At 39.2% G+C, this 27,844-nt stretch overlaps 2 protein-coding genes across 2 annotated transcripts in view; one reads left to right on the plus strand and one right to left on the minus strand.

Annotated features, from left to right (window-relative positions):
* Positions 1-18,823, minus strand: part of ST8SIA4 (ST8 alpha-N-acetyl-neuraminide alpha-2,8-sialyltransferase 4) — a 41,449-nt gene extending 22,626 nt beyond the window's left edge. The window contains exons 1-3 of the mRNA XM_079331220.1: positions 18,193-18,823; positions 13,645-13,776; positions 5,953-6,210 (exon numbers count right to left, since the gene is read on the minus strand). Of these exons, the coding sequence (XP_079187346.1) occupies positions 5,953-6,210; positions 13,645-13,776; positions 18,193-18,305 (503 nt within the window). The 5' untranslated portion in view covers positions 18,306-18,823. The remainder of the gene's footprint in view (positions 1-5,952; positions 6,211-13,644; positions 13,777-18,192) is intronic.
* Positions 1-27,844, plus strand: part of FAM174A (family with sequence similarity 174 member A) — a 156,966-nt gene that overhangs the window by 100,222 nt on the left and 28,900 nt on the right. The window lies entirely within an intron of this gene.

Genomic DNA, 27,844 nt, shown 5'->3' on the forward strand with positions numbered 1-27,844 from the left:
GTAAAAAAACAAAATTAAAAAACTCCACAGAAGCTACAACAGTGAAATATTGAAGATTATATTTTTACGCATGAAAAACTAAGAAATGGAATTTAGAAGTATTCTTAACACCTGTACCTTAGCTTTTTTATGTGAAAATACCATCACACATTACTATCTATAAAGAGCATACTCTATAGGGCAATTATGAATATACACAGAATTGTTATAATACTTATACAGCAAATTTTTAAAAAATCTGCAACACTATGAAGACAGAAAGGGTGAAAAAAATTTATTACCCTTGCAATAAATTTGAAAAGCATTATTGTTTTCATTGCTTTGGAGAAGCACTTTGGAGCCACTAGAATGTAATGTAGAAAGCACCAGTAGTTTGAACTTTCCAAAATGGAGAAGAGCTAAAACAGAAGTTACTTAGATTAAGACTGTTCTGAACCTTTTCACTTCTTAAGAGTCAAAGGGGATAAAAAGCACACTGTTTCTGAGTTTCTAACTGTTCAGAAAACTTAAAGGCTCTTGATTATCAACAATAGTAGTAAGTGACTTTAAAATAAGTGTCCTTTTTTCTCAGGACAGTTATACGAACATTCAAGCTAACCCTATCCAAATGCTTTACATTTGGATGCTTACAGGACATGTATTTATTTAAGCAGTCTCTTTAGAGCCCATGATAATTCGTATATGGGTATAGAGAAGTCAGTTTCTACTGGTATTTCCTGTGCATTTCAGACTTCTGTCCTGTAAATATCCTCCTAAATCACCTACTTAAGGACTAACTCATTAAAAAAAACAAAAAACAAAAAACCCCAAAAAACCAACACCCTAAAAGATGGCTAAACGAGTGAAGCCTTTTCCAAGGCCCTCCTGAAGTGGAGACCACCCACAGCTGGCTGACCAGAGCAATTCCACCAGTGCTCGCTCCCCTTTCTCGGACACTCAAATTCCTGAGCAAGAACTTCAGAAGATGATGGCTTTCCTTTGCTTTCATTTAATGTTTCAATGTAGTGTGACAAGTTTAAGGAAGAAACAGAACGCAAAAATAGAGCTGTCACATTTGAGACCTGAAAAGAGTCAAATGAACAAATCATGATATATTCAGATATTACCTTAGAAGAAGACACATGCTTTAAAAAATGTGTGTTAAATTGGCAACTTTGCTTTCAATGGATCGCTGGCTCCAAGAATTTAGCTCTACTTGGCACAACTGCCAAGAAAGGTGTACATGGTCCAAGAAAGGTGTAAAAAAAATATTCAGAGATAAAAGCTGATATGAATTACAAAAAACAAGTTCCAGAACAGAGATAAATGAATATTCTTAATATATTTATTCTGACAAATTTACCATGCTTTTTTCCTAGCACATGAAGGAACAACACACAATAATGAAGCTACTACTAATTTCTTATTATTAATTTAAAGTGACTACAAGCTTTTCCATGTCAACTTCACTAACCACAAGCATAGCCAAGTTAAAAAATGAAAGTCAAAGTATGTTGGAAAAATAGAGCTGCACTTTCCCAGCAAAATTTTATCACCAGTGATTGCAAAAATGTCCATTTGGTTCCTAAATGCCGGCAGAGTCACCAAGAAAAAAACTCCAGTGGGAAGTGTTGTAACATATAAACTAGGCACTTCAATCCAAAGATGCAAATAATACCTTTTCATGGCTGTTCCTTGTCAGAGCAGTCCTAACCTACTGAAAAAGCTTCACTGAACGGGCTCTTTTCCATACTGCCAAACTGAAATTAAAGGAACTTTTCCAGAAGTGGTGTCACCACAAGAAAAAGCACAATATATTTGCTAAGATTTGTTTGATTGATTTGTTTTAACCAAACTCCAAAATGAACTTGGCCTCTGCTTTTGAATAGGTCTCAAAATGAATGTCGAACTAAATTATTTAAAAAAATAAAACTACTTATTATAATTTTTAAAATTGTTCAAATTCTGAACCCGAAGCTAAACTGTTTGGTACATACTGGCTTCCAGAAGTAATTCCAAGTTATTATTTGGCAATGCTTAGTTATTTTACACTTATTGTTATTTTACACTTGCCTAAAATACAGCTGCATTTCTCTGAAACTCCTATGTAACCACTGCATTTCAAAATACACCACTTTTTTAAACAAGTTCATCTGCTCTGTAAGATGCAACAGTTAACTCAGCCCTGGTTTGGTAATTTCATCATGACAAAGTACAGAAAATGTAGGAATAAGATGTATTTATTCATCTAATCAGATATTTTGGAATGCTGCAGTCTTTCTCTGGGTACAGTATCAAAATGCAGTACACATAAGCTTAGCATTAGAAGAGAGTAGCAGGGGCACACAGATTAATAGTTCCTAATGGGGTATAAAAGCATGAGAGGTAAAAAGGAAAGTTGCACGGGAAACAGAAAATAGTTCCTAGTCATCACAGATTGGGATTTTTTAACAGCAAAGAGTCTCCTTGCTTCCAATTTGAATTAGATGGACCACAATTTCTACTGCCAAAACAGGCATGACTTCACTAATCTTATTCTGTGTGTTTGTCCATTATTATTAGCACCTTCATACTACCTTTATTTAGAGGATATTGAGTTTATTAATACTGCAAATACTGTTGGATATTTGTTGTGTCCTCTTCATTGTCACAGACCTTCACTGTCAGTTTCATCATTAAATTAACAGTATTGTTAGTGTTAACTCTAACATAAGAACTGCTCCTAGGAGTTATTATGCACATAAGCATAATCCACTTGGCATCAGGAGATTCTACAAAACTGTCCTTCACCAGCCTATACACCTGGATATATTCAGTAACTCCTTTCAAGAATATCATCAGGTGGCACATAAGTGAGGATATTTAACTTCTAGAGAGATCAGATAAAAATAAAAATATTAACAGTGTCATGGTACATTTCAATACCAGAATCCTAACAGTAATAGAAGTAAGTGCTGATGAAGCAGTGCAGAACTTTATAATAACACCATGTTAATTATGTATTAAGTGATGCATAACTTTTTCTAAATGGAAGATTGTGGATTATACAATGGTGCCTGAAAAACGCCCTTGGTATTTTGTGCCCTGAGACAATGGAACCTTTAATTTGAGATGCGTCCCCTCCCTGCCAAAACCCCTGTTATCATTTAGGATTTCTATGGGTTTTTAACTTTACTAGATCATTGGTCGTTTTCTTACCTAGAATCTTCAAGTAATTGGATAGTTTCTCAACTCATAATTTTACTGGTTAGAATTTCAATCCCTTTGAAACCTATAAAGACCCCTTGCTGTGCCATGTAACTGCATTGCTAGTGGAAACCCTTCAGAGGAATAAACTGCCTTGGGAACCTCTGCAGCGAGTCCCGGAGTCTCTGTCTCTTGCTGGTTTGTAGCTGGAGCTCTGCCTCAGGAGCTCTTGGAGCTATCCAGAAAAGCAGCCGGGAGCTAGAACCACTCCAGCCGCAGTAGCTACAGAAGATGAGGAATGCAGCAAACTAACTCTGACTAATGATTTGGTTTTTTCTTTAACTTCAGTTACAAACTAATTCTTGGCTATTTAAACAGATGTTATATAACTATACATGCATTGAGACTTTATAGTATGTAAACTCTAAAGCATCTGAACTTCCCTTTGTAAGTAAAAAAAATTTAAAAGTCACTGCATTGAAACTCCCTATAGGCAGGAGGGCCAAGTATGTTATTCCCAAAAGATTAGATATTATTATTCAGAATGCTGTCTGACTCATTAGTTGTTACACAGATCACTTTAACTGTCATACCATGTAAGAGATGGAATCTCAGAATGGTTTAGGTTGAAAGGGGACCTTAAATATTATCCAGTTCTAAATGCCCCACCATGGTCAGGGACATCTTTCACTAGACGAACTTGCTCAGAGTCTCATCCAACCTGGCCCTAAACATTTTCAGGGATGGGACACACACAGCTTCTCTAGGCAGCCTGCTCCAGTTCCTCACCATCTTCACAGAACACCCACATCTCTCTCCAATCTAAAAGAGCTGATCAGCAACAGTAACCTCCTACTGCTCCTATTCAGCTTCACCAAGTCTTTAGAATATTATCTTTCCTCTGTGTAGTTGAATAGTTGAATTACTAAAAATCTCCTATCAGATATCATCACCTAGTTTTATAGCAAGTTAAAACATGTGGAAGAACATAGGGATGATTGCAAAGAAAATTCAGCACATGATTTAAAATAAAGTATGTACCTTGCCTTCTCTATGAAAATTTTAATCTAAGAAAATCTAGCATCTAATTTTTTCATAGTCCTGTGTCCTAGAGTGATGTTATTGTATCCCCTATCACCTACTTTGTGCCCAAAAATGGGTCCTATAGCTTTAAGCTAAGCTTAGAGAGAGAGAAAGAGGAAAGTGAAGCAATGCAATTTTTTTGCCGCCTGTTTAAAAACTCTCAGCTCACAGCTTTTTCTCTCTAAAGAAAAAGAGACTGAGTAGTTTCTTTGCTTTTTAAGATAACTTTTCGTTTGTTAACTGAAGCAGAAATTCTTCCTAGAACTGTAGCTTCGTCTTCTAGACCTATTCAACTTTTCTCCAATCCAAAACACCAAAACATCATCCAGGGACTCCCCCATGCTGTGGTAAAGGGGTCGACAAGACTGAACTACACCTACAGAAATACTGAATCTCTTCCAAGCAGCAAAAAGTTTTATTTAACATTATTCAGTCTTTTCAAAACTGCAAACAACTTGCTAGTTACATAAACAATTTTTTCACTTTCTCCAAGAAAAATCCTTTTGAACCTTGAGAACTCATATAAGAAAATTTGCTAAAATCCACTCTTCATTAAACAAACACCCTTCCAGAAAGTTTCTTCTTAAATTTGTTCAAAACCAAGATATCCTGTTAAATGAATCACACTTAATCTCAGAGACAGTAGAAAAGCATGACTAGGCTAAATGCAGTTTAAAACAGTGGTGATTGCTTCTGGATTTCCTCTGCAGTAAGTAAGGATGCCAATTTGAAGAACTAATAGCACAAGTAAGACTAATGAGGAAAATGAAAGAGAAGTATGCTATTGTTTCAGTTGCAACTTGTTAAAATAACTTTCAAATGAAATACAAAACTCACATATATTATTTTTTTATTTATGTACTGCAGAACTGTTATTTTTCTTTTCTATGTCCTTTAAATATTTATTGTCACCATCATTCTTTAAGGTTAAAAAAGCAAATAACTCACAATGACTAATATTTCTATATTGCTTTCTGACACAACCCTCCTGTTTTCTGTCTTTCACCCTTCTCAAACCAAATCAATTGAAACTTGTGCTTCAAAAGCAAAAGTACCCATCTCTTGCTCAGCATTTTCTACACAATGCCAAGATGTCAAATGAGGTCAGTTTTGACATGATACATGAAATTCAAAGGTCCTCCATTGTGTACGTTTGAAGATGGAATATCAAGTGAAACATCATTATTCCCCCAAACTGCAAGAAGACATTCTTAAACCAAGGTGAAGGAATATATTAGGGTGACTTCCAACTACCTCAGTGGTTGAACATCAATACACCACACTGAAATTTTACTGCATGCTACACAAAAAATAATGCAGTAATCTACAAAAGGCCATCTGTTCCAACATAAAGCTAAGAAAGAGTATTTTTAAAAGAGAAACCATTTTTCTCGGTTATTCTATCAAGACCTCTATAAGAATATTTTTGTTTGGAATAAGCACAGCGAAACGCAAAATTAAGAAATGCAAAACTCTCTCCCTTGTTTTATTTTTACTGTAAAAATAATCTTCCTGTCAATACTACAAGTGTGAATTTAAATTGGTGTGTGTATGTAGCTATGAATTTAAATCCATGTTGACGGATACTACTTCAGATTAATTTCAGATAATGCCTGTAATAAGTACTTCAGATTAAAACATTTGTCCCAGATTTTCTCCAAGAAACATAGTAGCCTGCATCTTTAACAGCAGATAAAAACTTACCTTATTACAAAGTCATGGCTATCAATCTCTTTTCCGCAACCACTCTTCAGAAGGATGCCAGAATTCCCAACAACTGCACAGGTTTTAAATCGGCGATTTTTCATTGGGGAAACTTCAGGGAGAAGGCTGTGCAAATCCTGAGAAACGTTTAGAGTGCGACGTCTGTCCAGTACGTAATGAATTACATCTCCTGGCTTGAAGCTGCTTTTGACCACTGAGACATCTCTTTCGGCATCCAAGAACTGAAGAATGTTCTTCCTACATTGGCAGAAAAGCACAGAGCTAATACTCAACACTCCCTGCTTGAATGGAGTTTATCTCACAGCAATACAGACTGCACAAGGCATACAACATAAAGCAGAGGGTAGAAAGTGTCAGTCCTGCTAGGGTAATATCTCATGCTCTAGGATGGAGTCAGAACAGAGTTTTTAGAAGGGACTTCACACTGCAGTTTACAATGTAACACGGAAATACTAGAGAACTACAGCTTAATGACCTGTACACAGATAGATAAAGGAAAGACAAGAAAGATAGACAAAGGCACAGATAGATAATGGAAAGACAATTGAAAATTTGAAGGCATACTGTGCTTGATTATCTTCAAAAATCTTCACATTTGTAAAAAGGGCAGTTTGTTTACATAAAAACAAACTTAAATACATGAAGTATTTGTGATCAGGAAATACCATCTCTTATAAATCAGCTGGCTCAGAAATGGTCATGTTTTCTTACAGATTCTTATTTCACCATAAAAGTAATATATTCAATTTAGCATAAACTTCCTCCTTAATACCTGAAGTTTAACTAAAGCTATCCTAATTAACTTGACATGAGAATATACCCAGTCTTTTGTACCAATTTAAACAAAACCAACTTAAAACACATTGCAAATTAAACTCCTGCACCTCAGAGTCCAGTAAAGCTGTTAGTTGAACTCAAAATCTCTTACAAACTCATCAAGACTTTGAAAGATTTATCATCTTTTATGTAAATAATGTTTAAAGTATTAGACAAGTTTAGACACATGTGACCAAATAAGGTTTAAGAAACTCCCATATACCAAGTGAACTGTGGAAGTTCAACAGTTGTATACTTTCAGCCTCCAGCAAGTAACTGATAAAGAATGAGTGCTTTTATGTGAGCTGAAAAGTCATGGTATCTGCTTAGGGGCCATTAGGATGCTCTGCCTAAGTGGAGGTAAAGCAGCTCAAGCCTGTCTCTATTTGGAAAAGTTATCAGCACTGATGGAGAAGAGGGGGTCACCCTGCTTTTGGTGTTGAAGAATGCTCAGACTGGCTTGACTCATCAATCCCAAAGTTAAATACAGTTCTGTGAAGAACAATCTTTCCTGACAGAAAATGCCACTGGTGATGATGCAGCAGACAGAGCTTCTGAAAATGGAACCAACAAGTCACAATATACTGATAAGTTCAGTAAAGCTGCTGAGCTGATACATGACTGTCAATTACTTTATAGCAGAAAAGTTGAGGCCCCCTGTTCAATGGCAGAGAATTCTGACACATTCATTCTTGGATGGATTGTGTATGTAGCTTCCCTCCTTGAGTAGGACTCTCCTTCCAGGTTACTCCTTAAGGCTGAATAAAAGAGACTTGCCTATGTGGTCACTCATATGGGTAAGTACCATCAATTTCTACTCAATTATTTTTCTCTTGCTTCAATATAGCTTCAGTAAACAGTGCACTATTCTAGAAGTTACAACTCTACCACCTATAAAATAAAAATGATCTTTTAGTCTAATTATTGTAGTTATAATCAGTAAATAATTTACTTTAATAACTTAATAATTTACTTTAATAAGTTATTTGGTCTGCCATCTAAATCTTGTGGGGCAAAGCTGCATAAAGGTTCAATTACACTTGCACAATACTTCAACATAAACAGTTGACCAAGTTTGGGGCTAAGATTAGATCAAATCACATCCTGATGTGTCTCTGAGGAGTTTAACATGCAAGAGGTTGGGAAAAAAACTTTTGTACCTCATAACTCAGTGGGAGGGATTCTCTAGTAAACTCTGTCCAAAGCTTCCATTTTATCCATGACAATGGGGACTGGGGTACAAAAACTGCCACATGCTTAATATGTAAGCTCAAAAGAGATAATGACTGCAGTGTAATCACTAATGTATGCAATGACTAATAGCTGCACTGGTAGTGTAGAGAACTTTTCAGTACACCCTTGACATAAAAAGCTGGAAAAATCCCTAGGCCAGAGCTGCAGAAGCGATGGATAGCTCAGGATTGGAAGCAAGCAAAGCTGTACAAGGTTGTGTCCATCCATGAAGCAGGTATGTTTGTGAAGAAAGATCACATCCAAACCAAGCACAACATTCTTATGAAACACACATGGAGTGCTGAGCTGGGGCAGGGTGTTTAGAACATAATAAATCTACTAGAAACTTTTACTTCTGCAAGTCTAACAAGAAAAGAAGAAAAAAAAAAACAACTTTACTTTTTCACTGCAGTCAGTAGGTAAGGTGGAATTTAAAACAAAATGAATATTGACTAAATGAATTTTATTTTTGCATATTAAGCTTCTAGAGAAGAACTTCCGTAGAGCACAACCAAAGAGGAAAAGATAACTAGAAATGTGATTCTAGCAGACGCAACACTCAATCACAGCCATAAAGGCAAAATAATCCCCAGAAATTAAAAGGGATGAACTCTAATACCATGATCACTAGCCAGCTCTTGTGTTGCTGCCTCAAGAAAGAAGAGTATTTTTGAATCTTGCAACCAACAACAGAAAATACTCACCATGGAACTGATCTTAAAAGCCACAGAAGTGAAACATAATAGAAGTGCTTTTTAAGTAATTCCTTTTATATCCTACACCTGGACAAAAAAACCCAAAACAAACAAAACAGAACAAACAAAAAACCACAAACAAACAAACAAACAAAAAAAAACCAGAAGAGAAAAAAAAAGAAAAAGAAAGAATATCTAGAGTTTTCTGGAACGTGTTGGACTATCTGTTACAACTGCCACATGTGATGGAAGCAGCATCAGAGCAAAGGCAACTTCTGCCAAGGCGCATGAGAGACTCAGAATAACAAAGAATGATAGACAATCTTAAAATCCTGAGCATAGTTTTTGATAAAGTATTTCTATAAAAGGAAGATGAAGAGTCAAATTTGGCCTTTAAATAGCATGGGCTTTAAATCTCCTTAGGTTTGATAGCTTAACTTCATGGGCACCCTGCAATAGATAGATCAACTGATACAAAACAAAGAAGAGCAAGCAAGAAAAAACTAACCAATCTAGAAGTACTAAAAATACAGGAAGACAGGTACTACAGCTGGGACTGTAAAGGATTATATGAATGCATCAAAAGCTATGAACATTATCAGCCAAGCTGTCAAGAGACGCATTTCACATGAACTCAAACTTGATGATGACCACAAATGAGTGTCAGAAACTCAAAAAATTATTTTATATGTACAAAAACTAGATTTCCAACTACAAAAAGTCACATGATCACCATATTTGCTTTAGTCCCTGGTATCTTGAAAAAACTGGCCTAAAACTTTCCATGTTAGGAAAAAAGTAGCAATATTTGTGCATGAACACAGTACCTTCTCTATTACTTTAAAAAGAGGAAGGCAGTGAAGTTATTCAAACAGTGTGGAATAAGTAAAAGCACATTGGCTTTCATTATTCATCTGGTTGCTTAGATTCAAAATTCATTTATTTATATGCTCATAAAAGTCCACCAAAGAATTTCATGTGGATCCAAACTAGAATCAGATAATCAACCACTCACTTAACATAGCTGAAATTTCCAAAATGTCTAAGGAATTTATTTTTCAATAAAATGCTGAGATTGTCAGAAGTCACTAATCTTAGTGACTTCTTTAAAAATGTTTTCTTATCTGAAGCTGTCATTAGCATATTTAGTTAAATGTGAACACAGGTATTGCAGTACACAACAGAATCCTTTTGTAAGAGATATGCAATAATGCTAACATTATGATTTTTTAATTGATTCATCTGGCTGTATCCAGGTATCTTCTAATACTGAAAAGTAGTATGCTAAATAACACAGAGTCCATGCTATTTTTTTAATTTTCTCTGTGCTACTACTCATCCATACCATGGGGATAACAGTACTTCTGATTTTCACATATGTGCTAAGAGAAAAAAAAAAATTACTGAGGGACATAAGAAATATATGAGTGTCTCAGTCAGTCTTGATGTTGATTAATAATAACAACTTGTTTAAACCTCTGTTCTGTCCCACAAAGACCACTAAAAATAGCACAATAAGGTTATTCTGATTAAACAGATATGACAAAATAATGACAAGTAAGTGTTAATCCACTTCAAGCTGCATATTAAATTCAAAAGTAAACTTGATTCCATCAAGAGAAAGAAGAGCATAATTTTCAGCAAACCTTCAAGAAATGGTGTTCTGCAACCTTTAGTGAAAATAAGTAAACAAAGAGTTTCATTTGAGGAGGTTTTCAAGTTTTTTTTTATGACAAAACTGTATCGGGATGTGATCTGAGCTGTTTCGTGGGCAGGTGAGACTGATGTGACTCACCCTTAATTATAGCCAAGCAGCTACTTGGAACATGTTCACACGACTCAAAAAACCACAGCACCAGTCTGTCTGTGGGTGACCTACAGTTTTCCTTTGATAAGCAGAAACAGATCTCCACAGTATTTAAGCAGCAACTGAAACTCACAGTTGCCTGATGAGTTCATGCAGTAGTATTGTCTCTGAACAGCTTTGCAAATGTTAAGACTATGTACTGCTCTCGGGCAACATGGAGAGATTATTCTCATGCTCCATTTTTATAGTTTTATTTCGTACTGTGGTCTTTGTACTACAAAACTAGTATATAATCTCAAACTGTTCTTCATCTGCCTCAGAACTGTGTGAACGAACGAAAGAAAATAGACCACTAGAAGAGCTGACTTTCAAGATTACAAAAACATGTATATTTTTAGACAGTCTCAAGAAAACCTCCAAAATGACCTGACATATGAACTGCAACGCTTTTTCTTGGAAAAAATAATTTCCATAGAGGAAGGCAATGCCATAAATCATTGTTGCTAAACTTGAGTGGATCCCCAGAAGCCTCTGGAATGCATCCTAAGTGCCCAGAAGGGTTCACTAGCAATCCCATTATGGAACAGAGATCGACTAAGTATTTAATTGATGTTTTCTGTGCCCACCAAAGATATGCTTTTATCTACATGTCCCCCAGCCCATGTTTATCTATTATTTTCCTAATCATCCCTTGTGGTGGGGACTTGATAAACTCCCCACGTACATCTGTCAGTGCTTCCCTGACCTTACTAGAAGCACAGTATTCCTCAGACCTTTACTACAGCAGCTGAGGGTGCTCTTGTTCCTTATCCCTTGCTCAGGATTACACCTTATTTTTAGCAATAGCCTTCATCTACTTGAGGATAAGAAACCACTCAACACTTTTTTTCAACTTTTATGTTGTAGATTTCTAATTCCTCTTCTTGATCTCCCTCATCAACAACTCGATTTTCTAACCCCAGCAAGTCCTGACTCTGCTTTGCACTCTGCAGCTAGAAGGCAAAAGGTGCCCCAGCCTTTAGAACTATCAGGGACTATGGCCAAGATAAAACACGATTTTTTGACAGCTAAATTAGTTGAATTAAAAACAACAAGAAAGAGCAAACTCTGTGGACACAAAAGGTCACAGCTTGCTCCTGTACATGACTAGAGTTTCAGGTCCTGTTGGTTTCTTAAGGAGGAAGTGGGGACCACAGGTATTTGCTCCTCTGTTGGGCTTTACTTTATTCTGAAAGGAAGTTTTAAGAAAAGCCCTTCCTGGAGCTTTTCAAATTCTTCCAGGAGAATCATAGGACAGTTTGTGCTGGAAGGGGATTTGAAATATCATCTAGTTCAACCACTAATTTGGATTTGTTAAAAACATACCTAACTGGAAATCATCCTGGAAGGGTTCCTAGGAGCTCCCAGCTAAGGGAGGCCACACAACCAGAAATGCTGTAATACAAGAGAGTAGGCATGCAAAAGGAAAAGGGCTTTAAAACAGACTATGACTCAACTACCACTTATCACAGGAAGGTCTTCCATATACCAGCTTTTCATGAAGATAAGCATGGTAGAGTAAGATAGATTGGCAAGCAAAAATCCCCTGAGGTTTACTATGACTAAACCAGAGCACAGAACCCCAGATTCTGTGTCTTTGACACGAAAACAATCAGAAGGAAACAGTGCAAGTGGCTTCAGAACATTGTTCCAAAAGCTCCAGAGCAATTGTAGTGCTCCACTGCTGGCTCCGTATTTACTGCTTACACTTCAGGGAGTTAACACAGCTGTTTCACACTAATTTGTACCATAACCATTGATAACAATCGGAAACCGTTGAAGAAGGAAGATGCTTTTTTTTCTTTTTAGATGCTGCTGACATTATACAAGTTCTCATACTATTCTGACAAGAAGTATTTTCTGATATAAACCTTTCCTTCATAACATTCTTCTGCTCCTTGCAGCAGAAATTCCCGTATTTATTTAAAAGTAAGTAGAAGAAAGTCACAGACATCAAACTGTGGTTCATTTCATAGATACAGGTCATAGATGTGATGTTGTCAGCTCTGCATGGAAGGCTTCTCCATATAGGTTTGTACCGTCTCAGCCACATTCCTACTTTCTGAAACTATAGCCTTCATTACAAATGAAATCTCCTTATTTCCATAAGCATAAGGAATACCATTACATCGCTAGACAGTAGAAAGGAGTTAAGACATAAAACCTCAAGACTCTTCTTCATGACCAAAATAATTGAGCTAGAAAGGGGAACCAAGAAAGCAGTCTTCTTCACTTTCTTCCCTTTGTCACAGGAATTATCAATTCTTCTTCAAAGAAGTTGCCAGCAAAGAGAAGGCAACATCAGTTGCAAAAATCACTCTCCCACTAAACCAGTCATTGCCACGACAGCACATTTTACACAGTCTCATGTAATTAGTAATCCACATAATTTCTCAAGTCACAGAAAGTCTAGCTCCTTCTTCTTAAGCCTGCTTAGTATATTCAAAGGGCTGCTGCCTTCCCAAGAGGGCTGCTGCATTCCACAGGCTTCCTTATCTGGCTGCAAGAAACCCAGTGGAAGCTCCCATTCTGTGGGGTCCTGATGAAGAAGATTTAGCACTCATTGACTCCTGAGCCTGGCCTTGCCAAGAATTCCTAAGGCCTTTGAAGCTGATAGACATACCACTAACTAGAGCAAATATAAAATGGCCAGAGATCATGCCCAAAGGCAACAACGCAATAGCAAAGTATAATATTTTAGATATCAATCAACAAGACTTGACCAATCACTGACCAACAGCCCTTCCACAAAGCAAAAGTCCCTATAAAACACTTTCTACATTTGAAAATTGTTAATGTGGATGGTAACCTGATGTATGACAGAAAAACATCTGTCATTTATGGGTGACTGCAAGTTTTATGAAAACATTTTATTTATTCTTATGAAGGATAACTTGACTTCGAATCTTAATGTTATGCACTTGCATTTAACACTGAAACCTAAATAGATACAGTTTAAAAACATCCATTTGTAAATGTAAATCAAATTACTTTTTATAGATCAAAGGAATTATAAAGCAATATGAATGAAAATAATTATAGGCAAGGTGAAATGAACTTCTCTTTATTTAAGAAACTCACCTTATTTCCATCACCAAAGAAGAATTGATTTTCCAACCTTCTGCAGCATGTTGGAAGATTGACGAGTCACCCTTTTGTATTATCTTATCAGAGCTATTGATCATTGATCTACTCAAACTCAGTTCACCATCTCTGCAATGCAATATGGAAAAGAGACAATTACATCAAGGCTAAATCCAGTTTTAGCAATTTACATTCCAAGCATAAGCAGTATATCTCTTTATTCACAACAAAAATAAGCAACTATCTCTTAGCTTTCTAAAGAAAATAAACTGCAACAGAAAAAAAATCGATGAGACATCTATCTGTAATACTTGAATATGTAAATTAAGAGCTTAAATATGTTTATATTTGTAACAGACATATTTGGAACAGACATAACAAGAACTACAATAAACACCGAATTGTGAATCTCGAGAAAACTTCATTTTGTTTGTGAGGCAGATTCTGCACTTTTATGTTTCAAATTTCTAGTACTAAACTAAGAATTAAGTGTTACATTACAAGCCTTTTCCTAGCTCATAATCTGCAATACTGGCTTGACAGATATTTTTGGCCCCCACTGATGCTAAAGATTTTTAAGCACAGAATTCTGGATATATGAAATACAATATTTCCCCAACACTTCATGAAACTTTTCCATGCGCACATCCAAAACACCCCAATGGTCTCATTGTATCCATCAGTCTTATGATTACAACTTTTTGGGAAGATAAACTTAAAAAATAAGTACAGTAAGCTTTAGGTGAGGACCACTGAACACCTGGTGAGCTAGCACAAGTTGCAGTGGTATCAGTGAACAGGATATAAACGGGACAGAGAAGGCCAAATACTACAAGCACAACTTAAGGTATTAGGACTAAAACTCATTTTTATCTCCACATCTTTGTATAATCATCCATAGTGCTCCCTTTTAGATGCAGAGCAATGTTCAGCTGAGTTCAAACACAGCTGTTAATCACAAACAAGTTGTTGGGTGTAAAAATCTACCACAAAAAATGTATTGTAACTCAGGAGTCTTGTAACTCAAGTGTGTACAGAATAGTAATATACATACCCAAGAAATCTGTTTATCTGTTAAATAAGCATGCTGTGAAATACTGCCAGTAACAGGAACTTAACTTGGAAAGAGAATATATGACCACAGCCCTTCAATGAATAAAATGGTAAAGATGCAAGACTTCAAGCTTTCCAGGAATTGCTGAGTTGTGTTTTTCTGTGGCCGTAAGTTCTTATAACAATGGGATCACTGCCCTTACTAAGAAACACAGCAACATTACTGCTATATATAAAGCAATAATAGTAAATTATACAACAGACTAAACACAAGCTAACCTACAATGGGACATTAATTAAACCAATGGTAATATACAGTAATTTTTAAAATGTGCTGTCATTGCAAAAGCCTCTACAACTAACAAACCAGTATCATATACTTCACCAAAACCATCCTGTATTACTCACAGCTCCCTTTTTCCCTCATCCCTAAGCCAACATCCTGCAGCCCACAAATCCCACTGATGCAGAGGTAAGGCTGCCACCTACTGAACACCTACAACTTTAGGTTCAAGACCTGTATGCAAATTATCCAAATCCTGCTAACTTAAAGGCACGGGAGGATGCTGCAGAAGTCCATAAATCCAATAGCCAGAATCCAACTGATACTTTTTACAATATTAAAATTTTTTATTTCCTAAAACTTTTACACAATGGTTGTAATAATATTAATTACATATATATCCCTGCATGTATTTTCTGGATGCATGGAGTGCATGCATCTAAAGGAAAATTACCAAACTACATCCAGGTAAAGTTCTTAGTCTAACGATAGTTCAGAGATGTCTCTAGTTAATTCTAAATATTATTTAGTACACACTTGAACAGTGAAACAAGTGACAAAACATAGCAACAAAATGCATTGTACTTAAACCATAGCATTTGAAATGTGGTTGATTCCCATAGTCACAATTTACAACTGCAGTAAGTTACACAGAATGTACCCTGAAAAAATGTTAAATTATGTTCTTATGAAAAAAAGTCCTAGTGCTAAACTTATTACTATGAACACAAATGTGCTCATTTAGATCATCCTCTCCCTTTTATTGGATTAATTTTCACTTAGAGCAATATTAAATAAATTAATACACAAAAATCAAAACTTTATCCAGGTAAGTCTTCATTGTGTAAATAACTGAAAAAAATTTTGATTACTTTGTATCTTCTAGAATCTCTGCAAATCACCTCTGATGTAAATGAAAGAGTTGACATACTCCAATTGACATACTCCAACAGCAGCTTACAGCTGACAGTGTCAGCCTTCACTTTGGATTTTCTTGCCTTGGTGATCAATCACACTCAAATAATAAGACTCTCTTCTCATGAAGATAGTTCATTAAATAAAGTAACTGCCTTCAAGTGTATTCCATATCAGTAGAAGATGACACTGCTTTAGAAACACTACTCTGCACGCATAACATGCATGTTTTATCACTTGCTTTACCTTTGAAGAGACATTACTACCTATTTGAAGAAGCGTGTGCTTCACAGTAATTGTCCTAGCAATTTTTCTATGAAAGCACACAGCTGGTTTAAAGTTTCTCAAGTAATTTTGAACTGTATATAGTCAGTCCATTCTGGATTGCCTAGGATTTACCTCTGGTGCCACTAATAACCATAAAATGGGCCATCTTGTGCATGCATAACTTCTGAAAGTGAAACAACCCAAGGAAAACTAACGTGGCTTGCCCACGCAGCCAGTCAAAAATAACCAAACATCCCAAATCCCTAATTCAGGAGAAAGGCAAGTGTAACATCAATATGGACAGCAGTTATGAGTAACAATTTACACTGTTTTTTCTGCTTCATACAATAATGAATGGGATGACAGGCTGTGAAAAGAAAAAATATTTCAACAGTGAAAGTGAGTAGTACCATACAGTACAAGAAGTCTTCCTGATAAAGAAATAGAGATATCAGAAAATGATTAGTCAGAAGTGTATTACATGTATTTTAAAAGGTTTGTTAGGGACATACATGTTTATAATTAAACACACTTGTTTCCTTTAATTTAATATTAAAACAACAGTTTTAGTAAATTTTAAGTGGTGGAAAACAATGTACAGTAAGCTGAAGGTGGTCAATTCTGTGTAAACATAAATTTCTTAATAATTTCATCAGTTCCTTCTAGCAGGAGAGGAAGGAACACATACTGAGAAACATGGGTATCAATGACAATTCTACCTCACATGCTCATTTTCACCTCTGTTTCCACACAGCTGAACCCCAAAATTTTAAACTTCTGTACATCTCATAAGAATACAGATAGCTTTGTAGTATCTGTAACCAGTTTACACCCAGGCTGAACAAGGGGAAGAGATAACAGCAAGTTGTGAATAACTTGAATAAAAAGGAAGCAAAAATGCACAGATGAGGACAGCCTCTGATCTCAATACTTGATGGGGCCACAGCTGCCCAGCCAGACCCAGCTGCCTGTGTCCACTCTCTCACTAGACCGCCTGGGAAAGAGGGATGTGCTTTCTACCTTTAACTCCGGGGCCAAGCAGGCTGTCATTGCCTCAGCTTCCCCCAGGCCTGTACAGGTACATACAACCCCGTTATGCCTCCTCCTTAAATTAAGGGAAGACAATAGAACAAAACTCTGCTGTGAAAGAATTCTACCCACAGCCGACATGCTCAAGAGAACAGAAAGTGTGAGTCCTACCTTAGCTTTTACTGATCACATTAAACGGCCAATAAATTTATGCATTGCTCCAGTGAAAACAAAATCTTATACACTTCCAAGGAAAAAACAGCTTGACTGATACCCCAACATTCCAGAGAACAGCGGCAAGTTGGGAGAAAAATGAGGAATGCAGGCATTCACGTATATAAAGAGAAAGCTGAGGTGCAAACAGAAAAATGGCAAGGCACTGTGTGTGCTTTTCGTTTTGAGTCAACCACAGGGAGCCAAGGGAGAGCATCTAACGGTCTCAGCGAAGGACCAGACTTCCAGTGAAGGAAGTTCGAGAGATAAGGGGGATAACCCACACCTCTTTCAGAGCAAGGATCCTTAAGAAAAAGCCAAGTTAGGCAAGCTCCCAAGCAAACTCCAAAGACGGAAGCAGGCATCCCAACATGCTTGCCTGCGAAAGGCAAGGAACCGAGGCACAATGTGCTTCGGCGGCCGCCGCCGCCACCTCGGGCCGTCCCAGCCAGCCGCAGAGGCAGGGCAACCGCGGGCAGGTGAAATTTCCCAGGAGCATCCCGTTACGGCGGCTGAGAATCAACCTCAGAAGCTGGGCAGCTCCCGATCTTTCCCATGCTTTTGTATCCACCCTTCGGCCGCCGAACCCCAGCAGCAAGCCCCGCTCGCCACCCGTCCCGCAGCGGCACCCGCGCCCTCCGCAACGCCTGTCAGGAGCGCGCTGACCCGCGTGGGCACCGCGGGCTGCGGGGTCGCAGCCGAGCAGCGCCGGGCCCCTGACCTCGGCAGGGACGCGACCCCGCCGCCCCCTCGGACCCCCTCCCGGCGCGGCGCCCCGCAGTTACCCGGCAAGAGGTGCCTCCTGTCGCTCCTCGGTCCGCGTTATTTCTTTCGTCTTATAGAAGATGAGGAGGAGACTTATGGTGCACACAGTCCACCGCTTCCTGACAGAACGCATGTCTTCTGCGAAACGCGGGCCCCCTCCCCCTTTTCCTTTGTTTACCAAGGGTGTGCTGGAAACAACTGCACATGCGGCACGAATTGCTAAAAACACGGCTATGTATTTTTTTGTTATTTTTCCCCCGAAATAATTACAGAAGCTAAAATAAAATAAAACCAGGCAGGAGCAGAGGCTGGGAGTTCTTGGCGTTTAGTTTGTCTCCCTTTCGCCCTGCCAAGCAGCTGGGCTTCCAAGCGGTGACTCTCTCGCCTCGGCCGGGAGACGAGTATGTGGCGCCGCTGGGCGTTACCGAGCAAGCAGCGGCCAACAGGGTAACGCTCGGCGGCTCCGCTACCCGTCCCGATCCGCTGCGGCGGCAGCCGGCCCGATGCGCGGCCAGCGCCGCCCTGCCGCGGCGGGCGGGGCGGGCGAAGCGCGGCCAATGCGGGCAGGGCGGGCGGTGCCTGCCGCGGGGAGCACGGCGATGGGCGCGGGCGGCAGGACGTGGGAGAGTCCCGCCGGCAGCTCCGCCGGGTTTGGGGAGGGCGTGCCTTCCTTCCTCGGCTCACGTCATTTGTGCCTGTGTCGCCAGTTGGGCGTCTGAAAGTGAGAGAGGAAGAGTGGTGACGCTCTGCCGCTGAAAAGGACTACGCTTCCTTTTCAGAGAAGGATGAGGGGTTTTGTTCATTGGTTATATTTTCTTTCCCGCTCGCTTCCGCTATGGATGATTGTGACACCGGAGATTTTTCCCGGTCTTCTCCGTCCCGAAGCCGCAGGAGAAGGCGGGAATGCAGAAGGGAAGCGGCGTGGCCCCCCGCACACACCCGCCTGGAGTCCGGCCAAACCCACCGCCCGTGGCTCGTTCCGCAGTGTCTTGTTTCATCCACATGGTCTCAACACGGCCGTTATTTTCCTAACTGCTGGGACGGTTTCTCTGAAGTGCACAAAAAAGAAAGAGGACAAACCAAGAAACCCCAAAACGAAAAAAAACCACAAACCTTCGAGATGGATAATGTGACATGAAAATTAAGTTACTGGCTACATCTGCTTTTCTCGGTATTGTTTTGCCTTTTTCAACGTGAGTGAACTATCCTGGAAATGTCTTGATTCTGTGTGACAGGAATCTACCCACAGCCCTGAAGTTTGCTCTTATGGAACGACCAAGGCCAATATCACACTTCTCAGACAGGGACCCAGGAAGGGTTTGTGGTAAATCTAGTGTGAGTTCTGTTTCCTAGCTTAGATTACAAGCAAGAGCTCACCGGTTGACAGAACCTTCCCTGGGTCTGTTTTGTCTTATCTTGTGTCCAGAACTGATCCATAACAGACTTTTCACAGGATGATGCAAGGAAATCTGGAAGTAAGTACAGATTTTTTCCTTCCCAGTAGCAATTCCCTCACAGGCATGAGGAAAGAAGAAAGGTTAGAGAAGTTGTTGAAAATCTTAAGGCTACTAGTAGTTGTTACGTTGGGAAAATCAGTTCTATGTAGTAAGAAAGTTTTAATTCAGTCTCAGTGGAATGAAGTGGAAACTGCAGTTTCACACAAGCTAGATCAAGCTGCATTTTTTTGTGCTATTCTCTGCTGTGGCTCTGATGACTTAGTCTCAGAAAGTGGTATCTGTGAGGCATCAGCAGCAAAAGGAGAAAAGCTCCTATCTGTGAGAGTGAAGTTCAAATTTCCCATCATATAATACCTGACATTCTTTTCTAAAACAAAAAACAAAAAACAAAACAAAACAAAAAAATTATTCAATGCAAAACTGTACTTAATACCTTTGTAAAAACTACATCACATGTTCAGCCTAACAGGATTTTGTCAGTGTTGTTAATCTTGTTGAATATTTGTGATTTTTTAAAATTTCTTATATAATTTTTGTATAGTATATTATTTTTGTAGTTAGATGGACTCATTGAAAATAAGTGTTGAAAATGTTTTTAGAGGGTCCCAAATTCATCTGTCTTCAGAGGCAGTTTTATTTGATTCCATCCACAACTACCAAAGGCAACTTACCATACAGTTAGCCACAGCAGCTCCTTGGTATCATGCCAGGCCACATGTATGTTCAGAAAACAGTGTTGCCTCCACCTTCTTCTTCTCCTCTACCTTCTGCTGCACTTCTTCCTCCCTGAAGGTTAAAACCGAGCTCCCCTGCTGCTTCATAAGAACTAATCCTCACCCCACACAAGAAATCCCTGCCTTCGTGTAGGACACTTGAGAACCTACAGTGATGTTTGTGCTGTGCTCAGCAGTGCACTTTTCTTTCCCTGTTCAATCTGGTTGCAACTGACCAAAGAAGTTCAAGTTCCTAACTATCAAGACTGTAAAAATTTTTTCCTGGTTACTAGAGTATAAAACTGTCAGTTTATACTTGAGTAAAATATGAAGAAAACCACTTCTCAACAAAAGCACAATATATATAACAACCTGGCATTTTCCTGAAAATTTCACCTGTTCCCAATACCTATCTTTCTACTACCATGAAAACACACTTCTGGGTCAGAAAAGGACTGTGGCATCCTGAGACATAAACCAGCTCATCCCCTACAGTGATTCACTGTCTTCACCTTTTGCCCATGCCATTCAAAGCTGATGTTATCTAACAGGGACCCAGATTCTCAGCAGCTGCTTAAAAGTGCATCCAGAGCAAGTTCCCAATTTATTTATTCCTCTTCCGAATCACTCTTGAGCTTTCATTCAGAAATAAACTTACAGCTCTGACTACAGTGAGGAGGACCCCCTCTCTTAGCTGTTCTGCTTTTCCTTAGATTTCTCTCCTGGTGTGTTCTGTAGCTGTATACTCAATATAATGCAGACACAAATAATATATATATGTATATAGCACATATATAATAAAATTCAGTCAGGTGTTATGTTTCATTTACTGTGATAGAATTTATTTCTACAAAAAATGAGTTTACTGTGAATAGTTTAAATATTCATATTTAGTAATTCACCAGTTCCTTCATATTTCTTTAATATGTCATCAACAGCAGTTCATATCTCTAACAAGCTGTCTACATTATACCTTGAAATTATTTCTTCTTTCTCATACATCCTGATGATACTTAAATAATGAATATAATTTATATCAAATACAGTGTATTTTACATGAATTAGAGGAATGGTTTAGCTTAGTGAACCAGAAGCATTTCAGTAAATCCTATTTCATAGCACCTGGTGATAACAGTAAAATTTCCTTCATGAAGGCTACTGGAGGAGCAAAAATGTGAATAATAGAAATAATCATGCATTTAAGCATTTCAAATTTCAGAGTGCTAATTAATTTCTATGGCAAAGAGTTCTTGAAGAACTGCATTTCATGCTGAAGATAGTGGCTAGAAACATGAAATATTTATCTTTGTTAATGTGTAGTATATATAAAGTCCTTTTTCCATTAAGAGTATTTCATGTTTTATGTGAAATGCCAGAAATTCTGAATTAATTCAGCCTGTTTTATCACTGAGGATAGAGAAACACTAGAATATATTTTCTAGGGAAGCTGTAGCATTTGAATTGCTACTTGCCTTTAGGACCAAGTGACACAAATCTGGATTTTTAACTCAAGGGGGAAGAATGAATGAGGTAAATGTGTCAGGTACCCTCTATTTTTTTAACATGTAATTTTAATGTCAGTCTATCAAGTTACAGTGATACAGTTTTCTAATTCCTATATAGTAACTTTTAATAAAATACTCAATGTTTTGGAAAGGTCATGTGTTCGTCCATGCCTTTGCTTCAGGAGCAGGCAAGGCTGATGCGGCATTCTTGCATTTGCTTAACAACATTAACTCTGATTTAATCCTATGGAACGTATTTAATAGTTTAACTATTCATTTATTTTTGTAAGAAACTCAGCTAAAACAATGAATGATGCTTTGTGAATTTATAAGTACTACTGCTCCTTCAATCTGTTGTCATTGCAGACTTCAATATTCTTCAATATTTTCATCGATGGTTCAAGCAAAGACACCAGATATCCCCATAGTTGCTTATGACTAATGCGCACAGAACACTTACATTTACAGAATTGTTCTTAAAGCTTAAATTTGAATATTTTCTATGTTTCCAATTATTGTAATCTGTACATACTTTCATGAAAATGTACACCTCTTGAAATATTAGCTCTTCCTCTTGTAGCAGAAGTTCAGTATTACATTTTTAGCCTTACTGGCATTGCAAATAGCAGCACATCTAATACTTCATATTTGTAATGCAATAGCTTTTCCATAGGCAGCAGAATAAAAGATAATGCACTAAACCACACTTTTGCACAGTTATTCTATCATGTAGGACTCAAGGTTTAGGTTGATGGATATTAAATTCCTTTAGATGTTCAGAGGCAGAAAAGGCAGGTCAGAATGCATATTGTCACCCACCTTCCCATCACTTTTGTGACTAGCATTCAGAGATGACTTAGTGTTTGTAATCGCCTTGCAGAGTAACAACAGGATCAATAGTGAGGAGACAGAATAAACTTACCTGAATTTCTCAGCCATTTCTTCTGTGTGTGTGATAGGAAGAGCGTATACTTTTCTCTAGAATAAATTCTGCAGCAATTCCTTTGGAAGTGTTAGAATCCCAAAAAAATGGAGTTTATCAACCTTTGTCTTACCAGGATAAAAAGGAAATTTACAAAGTGCAAAAGGAATTTGGCCGCGGGAGTGAAATTTTTAAAGGCATGATGAGAGCAACTTTTACTTCAAATGAATTAGTTCCCCATGAATTGAAGGACCTTTTCAGGTGTCTGCTAACTCCATCAGAATATGATTTATGGCTTAATATTTGGAAACGTTCTTTAATGGTTCTCTTAACAGAACTTCACCAAAACCCTGACAATTCCATATTTGCAATATAGCTGAAAAAGCTTTTAATCAAATACGAACTCTTGAAATAACTGGTAGTTATATTAATGTTAAACAATATGCTTTTGAGAATTTTTTGCAGTTCGTAGATAGACTTCGCACACAGGTTGAATGACAAGTGCATGACCCAGCAATCCAGGCAGAATTAATAAAGGAGATGGCACAGCGAAATGCCAATGAAGCCTGTCGCAGAGTTATTCCAAGCCTTCCTCTGTATCCAGAACCAACTTTAGCACAAATCATAGAAGCATGCACCAGCAAAGCAGAACTGTTCAGTGCACCAGAAAGGAATCCAAGGCCAGCACCATCCAAGCCTGCAGCAGCTGAAGTACCACAAGTGAGGAAGCACCCAATGCCACCTGAACAGCTACAGAATGTCACCTGCTTCCAGTGTAAAAAGCAAGGACATTTTGCTAGGGAATGCCCTTTTAACCAGAAACAAAAGAATTTAAACAAACAAAAAAACTGAGTGGGAAGCTCAAGCTTGCTATTAACATTTTGCTCAAAGATATAAATACAGCAAGCACTACTTTGGCAAAAGCCTCTCTCTTAAGAACAAAGGGGGAGGACGGGATAAAAGGTGTGGGTATATAAAACAAATTAAATGTCAAATGTTCTATTAACCAGGTCCAGCAGCCTTGTGGCCGTGTCAGGCTGGAGACTATCAAAGGTTTTCATTTCAGGTCTGCTGATTGGACAATTATTACAGTGGACCTGTCAAGCAGCTTATTAGACATGACGGTATTTCACATGGAAATGGAGAGTGAATATTTTGTTATTGGAGACACAGCACACACACCCTTAGAAATTGAAATAGCTCCTATGATTATGAAAGGAAAAATATCCTGCCTCATAATATTAGCATGCTGTTCTCAGCCACCATTCTACCTGGGAGCAGGGCAGTTTTTAGCCCAGGCCATTCCCATTCCAGCAGAGGTCACAGCAGATGGAAAATCACCTGAGGCCTACTGGGTAGAAACGGTGGGTGAGGAAAAACCTTCTTAAGCATGCAACCTTACACATAAATCAGATCATCTCCATGTGGAAGGTGTGCTTGATACAGGTGCAGATGTAACAACTATCCCGGAAAGAATATGGCCTTCACATTGGGAACTGCAACCCAGGGCTGGAAAAATTCAAGGTATAGGAGGAATTAAATTGGCAAAAATATCAAAAAGCATTGTGCAAATTGAGGGGCTGGATGGAAAACTGGCCCATGTCCATCTGTTTGTTATAGATTACAAGTGTCTCTTATGGGGTCGAGACTCCATTTCACAGTGGGGTATTGAAATGATTATCCCTAAAACTCCTTGTGATTTTTAGAAATGGCCACTGTGGAGCGCCCTACTCAGAAATTAACATGGCTAAGTGACACCCCAATCTGGGTAGCTGTCCAAGTTTAGGACAAATTTGGGGAAAAAGAGTTCCAAAGGCCCCCCCCCCCCTTTTCTTTTTCACAATTCCTTCCTTCATTGAGCTCAGAAAGAATTGTTCTTCAGGTGAAAATGGAAAAAGCTTTTTTATTAACAAAAATACAAAAGAAACACTCCCCAACCCAAACCCAGATGAGACGAACCCAGCCGGTCCTTGCTGGGGAGAGCGGCAGAGCCTCCCAAGCCGACCTCCAGCAGTGGTTCCCGAAGTCCAGATCCTTGTCCTCCGGAGTCGGTGCAAATCCCTGGAGCAGGGAGAAGGGAGAGAGGGGGAGGGGCAGCCAGGAGCAGGCCCAAAGCAAGCCCAAGACAAGCTAAAGCGAGCCCAAGACAATCAAAAGCAAACCCAAGACAAGCCAAAACAGGGGCACAGACAAAACAGCTGGGGGAAAAGGGAAAAAACGGCCAAAGCAGCCAGGGGAGGGGGTCACAGCTGAGCAGACGGCAGAGAGCAAGACACAGCCCACAACCGAAGCGCAGCAAGAGAGAGAGAGCCGGAAAAACACCAGCCTAGATAAAACCATCCGAGGGAGGGACCGGCAGCTGCACGGGGGAAGCAAGGAGAGGAGCCAGTCCAAACATCAGCCCATAACAGTAGCACAGTGGTCAATGGAAAAGGAAATGCTTAAGGCGCTTGAGGAGCTTGTAGAGGAACAATTGGCAAAAAAACACATTGAAGAGACAACAAGCCTGCGGAATTCCCCAGTCTTTGTAATAAAAAGCCAGGGAAGGACAAGTGGAGGTTATTACATGACCTCAGAGAAATAAACAAATTAATTCAGGACATGGGGTGTCCTCAACCTGGGATGCCATCTCCAACAATGCTTCCCCGAGGAGAAAGGAGAAAGGGCAGGAGAAAGGGCCGTACATGCCAAACAACACCTTGTGCAAGCCTTTTCAGTGCTGGGGATCCCTAGGGAAATCAAAACAGATAATGGCTCAGCATACATATCCAAGGAGTTCCTAGAGTTTATCCAGCAGTGGGGAGTGGAACATAAAACTGGCATCCCCCACTCCTCCACAGGTCAAGCTGGGATTGAGCGTGCCCACCAGACACTCAAACAGGTCCTGGCTAGATAGAGCAGTTCCACTGTGTGGATGTCTCCACAACAAAAGCTCTGTAAAGTCCTGTTCACTGTCAATTTCTCGAATTGTTATTTTGAAAATATGAGTCCTCCTGTGGTACGTCACTTTAACAGCAGTAAACAGTTCAAATTGTCTCAGCATCCACCAGTTTTGATTAGGGAGCCAGAAACATGGGAAACCAAAGGTCCCTATGAGCTGTTACCTGGGGACATGGTTATGCATGCGTATCCACTCCCTCAGGCCCTCGGTGGATTCCCCAAAAGTGGGTGAAACCTTTTGCTCCAAAAAATCCAGCTCCAGCAGAAGAAGATGAGAAGCAAGTTGCCATTGCTTCAAAAAGAAGATGCTGCCAGAAAGAAGAGGAAAAATCTTCATAAAGAAGGACCTTCCAGCAGACAGAGACTTTTAACATGTTTTAAAATGTTTGTTTTTCCTTTTAGAGAAAATCTACCCTCTACTCAACCCCGTGAAGAACCCCTTCCAAGTTGTCTTCTTGTTAACAAGAATCAGAAGATTGGTTCAATGAACTGTTCAAAGGCTGGGGGTTCTCAGGGTGGTGGACTCCTATAGTTAAAACAATTTTGTTATTCTTTGTTATTATTTTCCTTGTAATAATGGCATTCGGGATCCTACATCACTTAGTTTTGAAAGCTATTAATGGTATCATTCCTTCTACCTCTGAAGTCAATCACATAGAAATGCAAACCATAGAACAATCTAATTCTCCCACCAATTACAAATGGTGCGTAAAATCACAGTTCCAATCAAAATAAATTTAATATCCTACTCTCACTTAATAAACAGAAAACTGTGAGATGTTGTAATCTGATACCAGAGGTACAAGGAAGGTCTTACCCTTATCCTATTGGCAGAGAGCCAAACTATCCCCTCTCTGACCTTTTCCTAGAAAAAGCCAAGACCTGAGATCCTCTTCCTCTTCTGCCCTGGAACCACCATGAAATAAAGAAAGGCAAGGAGACACTCTTTTGAACCTCGTGCTTGTGGGAGTCCAGGGTTTTTCCCTGGCTCCTTTGGGGATGCAAAAACCCCCCTGGCAGACCCCTCAGAGACCCCCGAGTGCTGCCCAGGAGCTGCAGGGGCTGGATTTGGCTCCTTGGGAGAATCTGCCCACGTTGAAAGAAGAGACACAGAAAATAATAATGAGTAGAGTGTAAATTAGAATGTCAGAATGTAGTATAAGTAGTTTTTTAGATTGTTTATATTAAGGGCCATGTGGCCAAGATGGAGGATCCTGGGTGTGATGGGCTTCTTCCTCCTTCTTCTTCATGTCATCCATGCTGAAGTTGCACCCTGGGAATCACAGATTGGACAGGGAAAGAACTGGACATTGTAAAGAGGTTGCATGGCATTGGGGAGAATTTGTAAATATTGTATACGTAGTTTAGGGTATAAAGGCCTTGGCACAGCCCTCCCAGGGGACCTTTCTGCGATGGTCGACCTGCAGAGCGGACCTGTCCCGGGCTGGCAGAAACATTTTTAAGATAAGATAAATAAACAGCCCCAAAACAACACAAGGTCGTCTCGAGCTGCTTTCCTGCCGGCACCTCCGAGAGAACCAGACTTTTTACCAACTTCATTCCCTCTCTGGGGAGGTCTCAAGCCTGAAGAGACCCTCAGAGACGGGACAGTGCTTGTCTCCATGCTAAGCCTAGCTCCTTCGTATGGATACATAGGAAGAAGTTACAGTTTGTAGCACCCTCTGCTTTTAATTTCTTACTTCCTCCCTCCCTTCATTATATTATCCTTTTCCTATCCCATTATCCCACTCTCAATTCCTGTCATACTTTGGGCTGTAGCAGACAGTCCTCAGTAAGATTTCTCGATACCTACACTCTCTCTGTGCTTAATAAATTGTTACTGTAACCATCAGCTTATAATGGGCTCTGGAGTTTGTCCCTAAGAACCATCCGAGAACACAAACAGATCCCGCAGTAGCCCTTGACCTAGTTAGGACAAGACCAGAAGTAAAGAATGTGCTTTACTCTGCAGCTGGGAACCATGGTCTGTCCTGGAGCCTTTGGCAGAAAGTGCCTGGTGAGACCCGAGGCCGACCCCTGGGATTCTGAAGCAGAAGCTACAAAGGATCTGAAGTCAATTACACTCCCCAAGAGAAGGAAATTTTTACTGCCTCAAAGGTGATTAGCACAGAAGC

Source organism: Erithacus rubecula (assembly GCF_903797595.1).
Source record: "Erithacus rubecula genome assembly, contig: SUPER_Z_unloc_2, whole genome shotgun sequence".
Classification (NCBI taxonomy): domain Eukaryota; kingdom Metazoa; phylum Chordata; class Aves; order Passeriformes; family Muscicapidae; genus Erithacus; species Erithacus rubecula.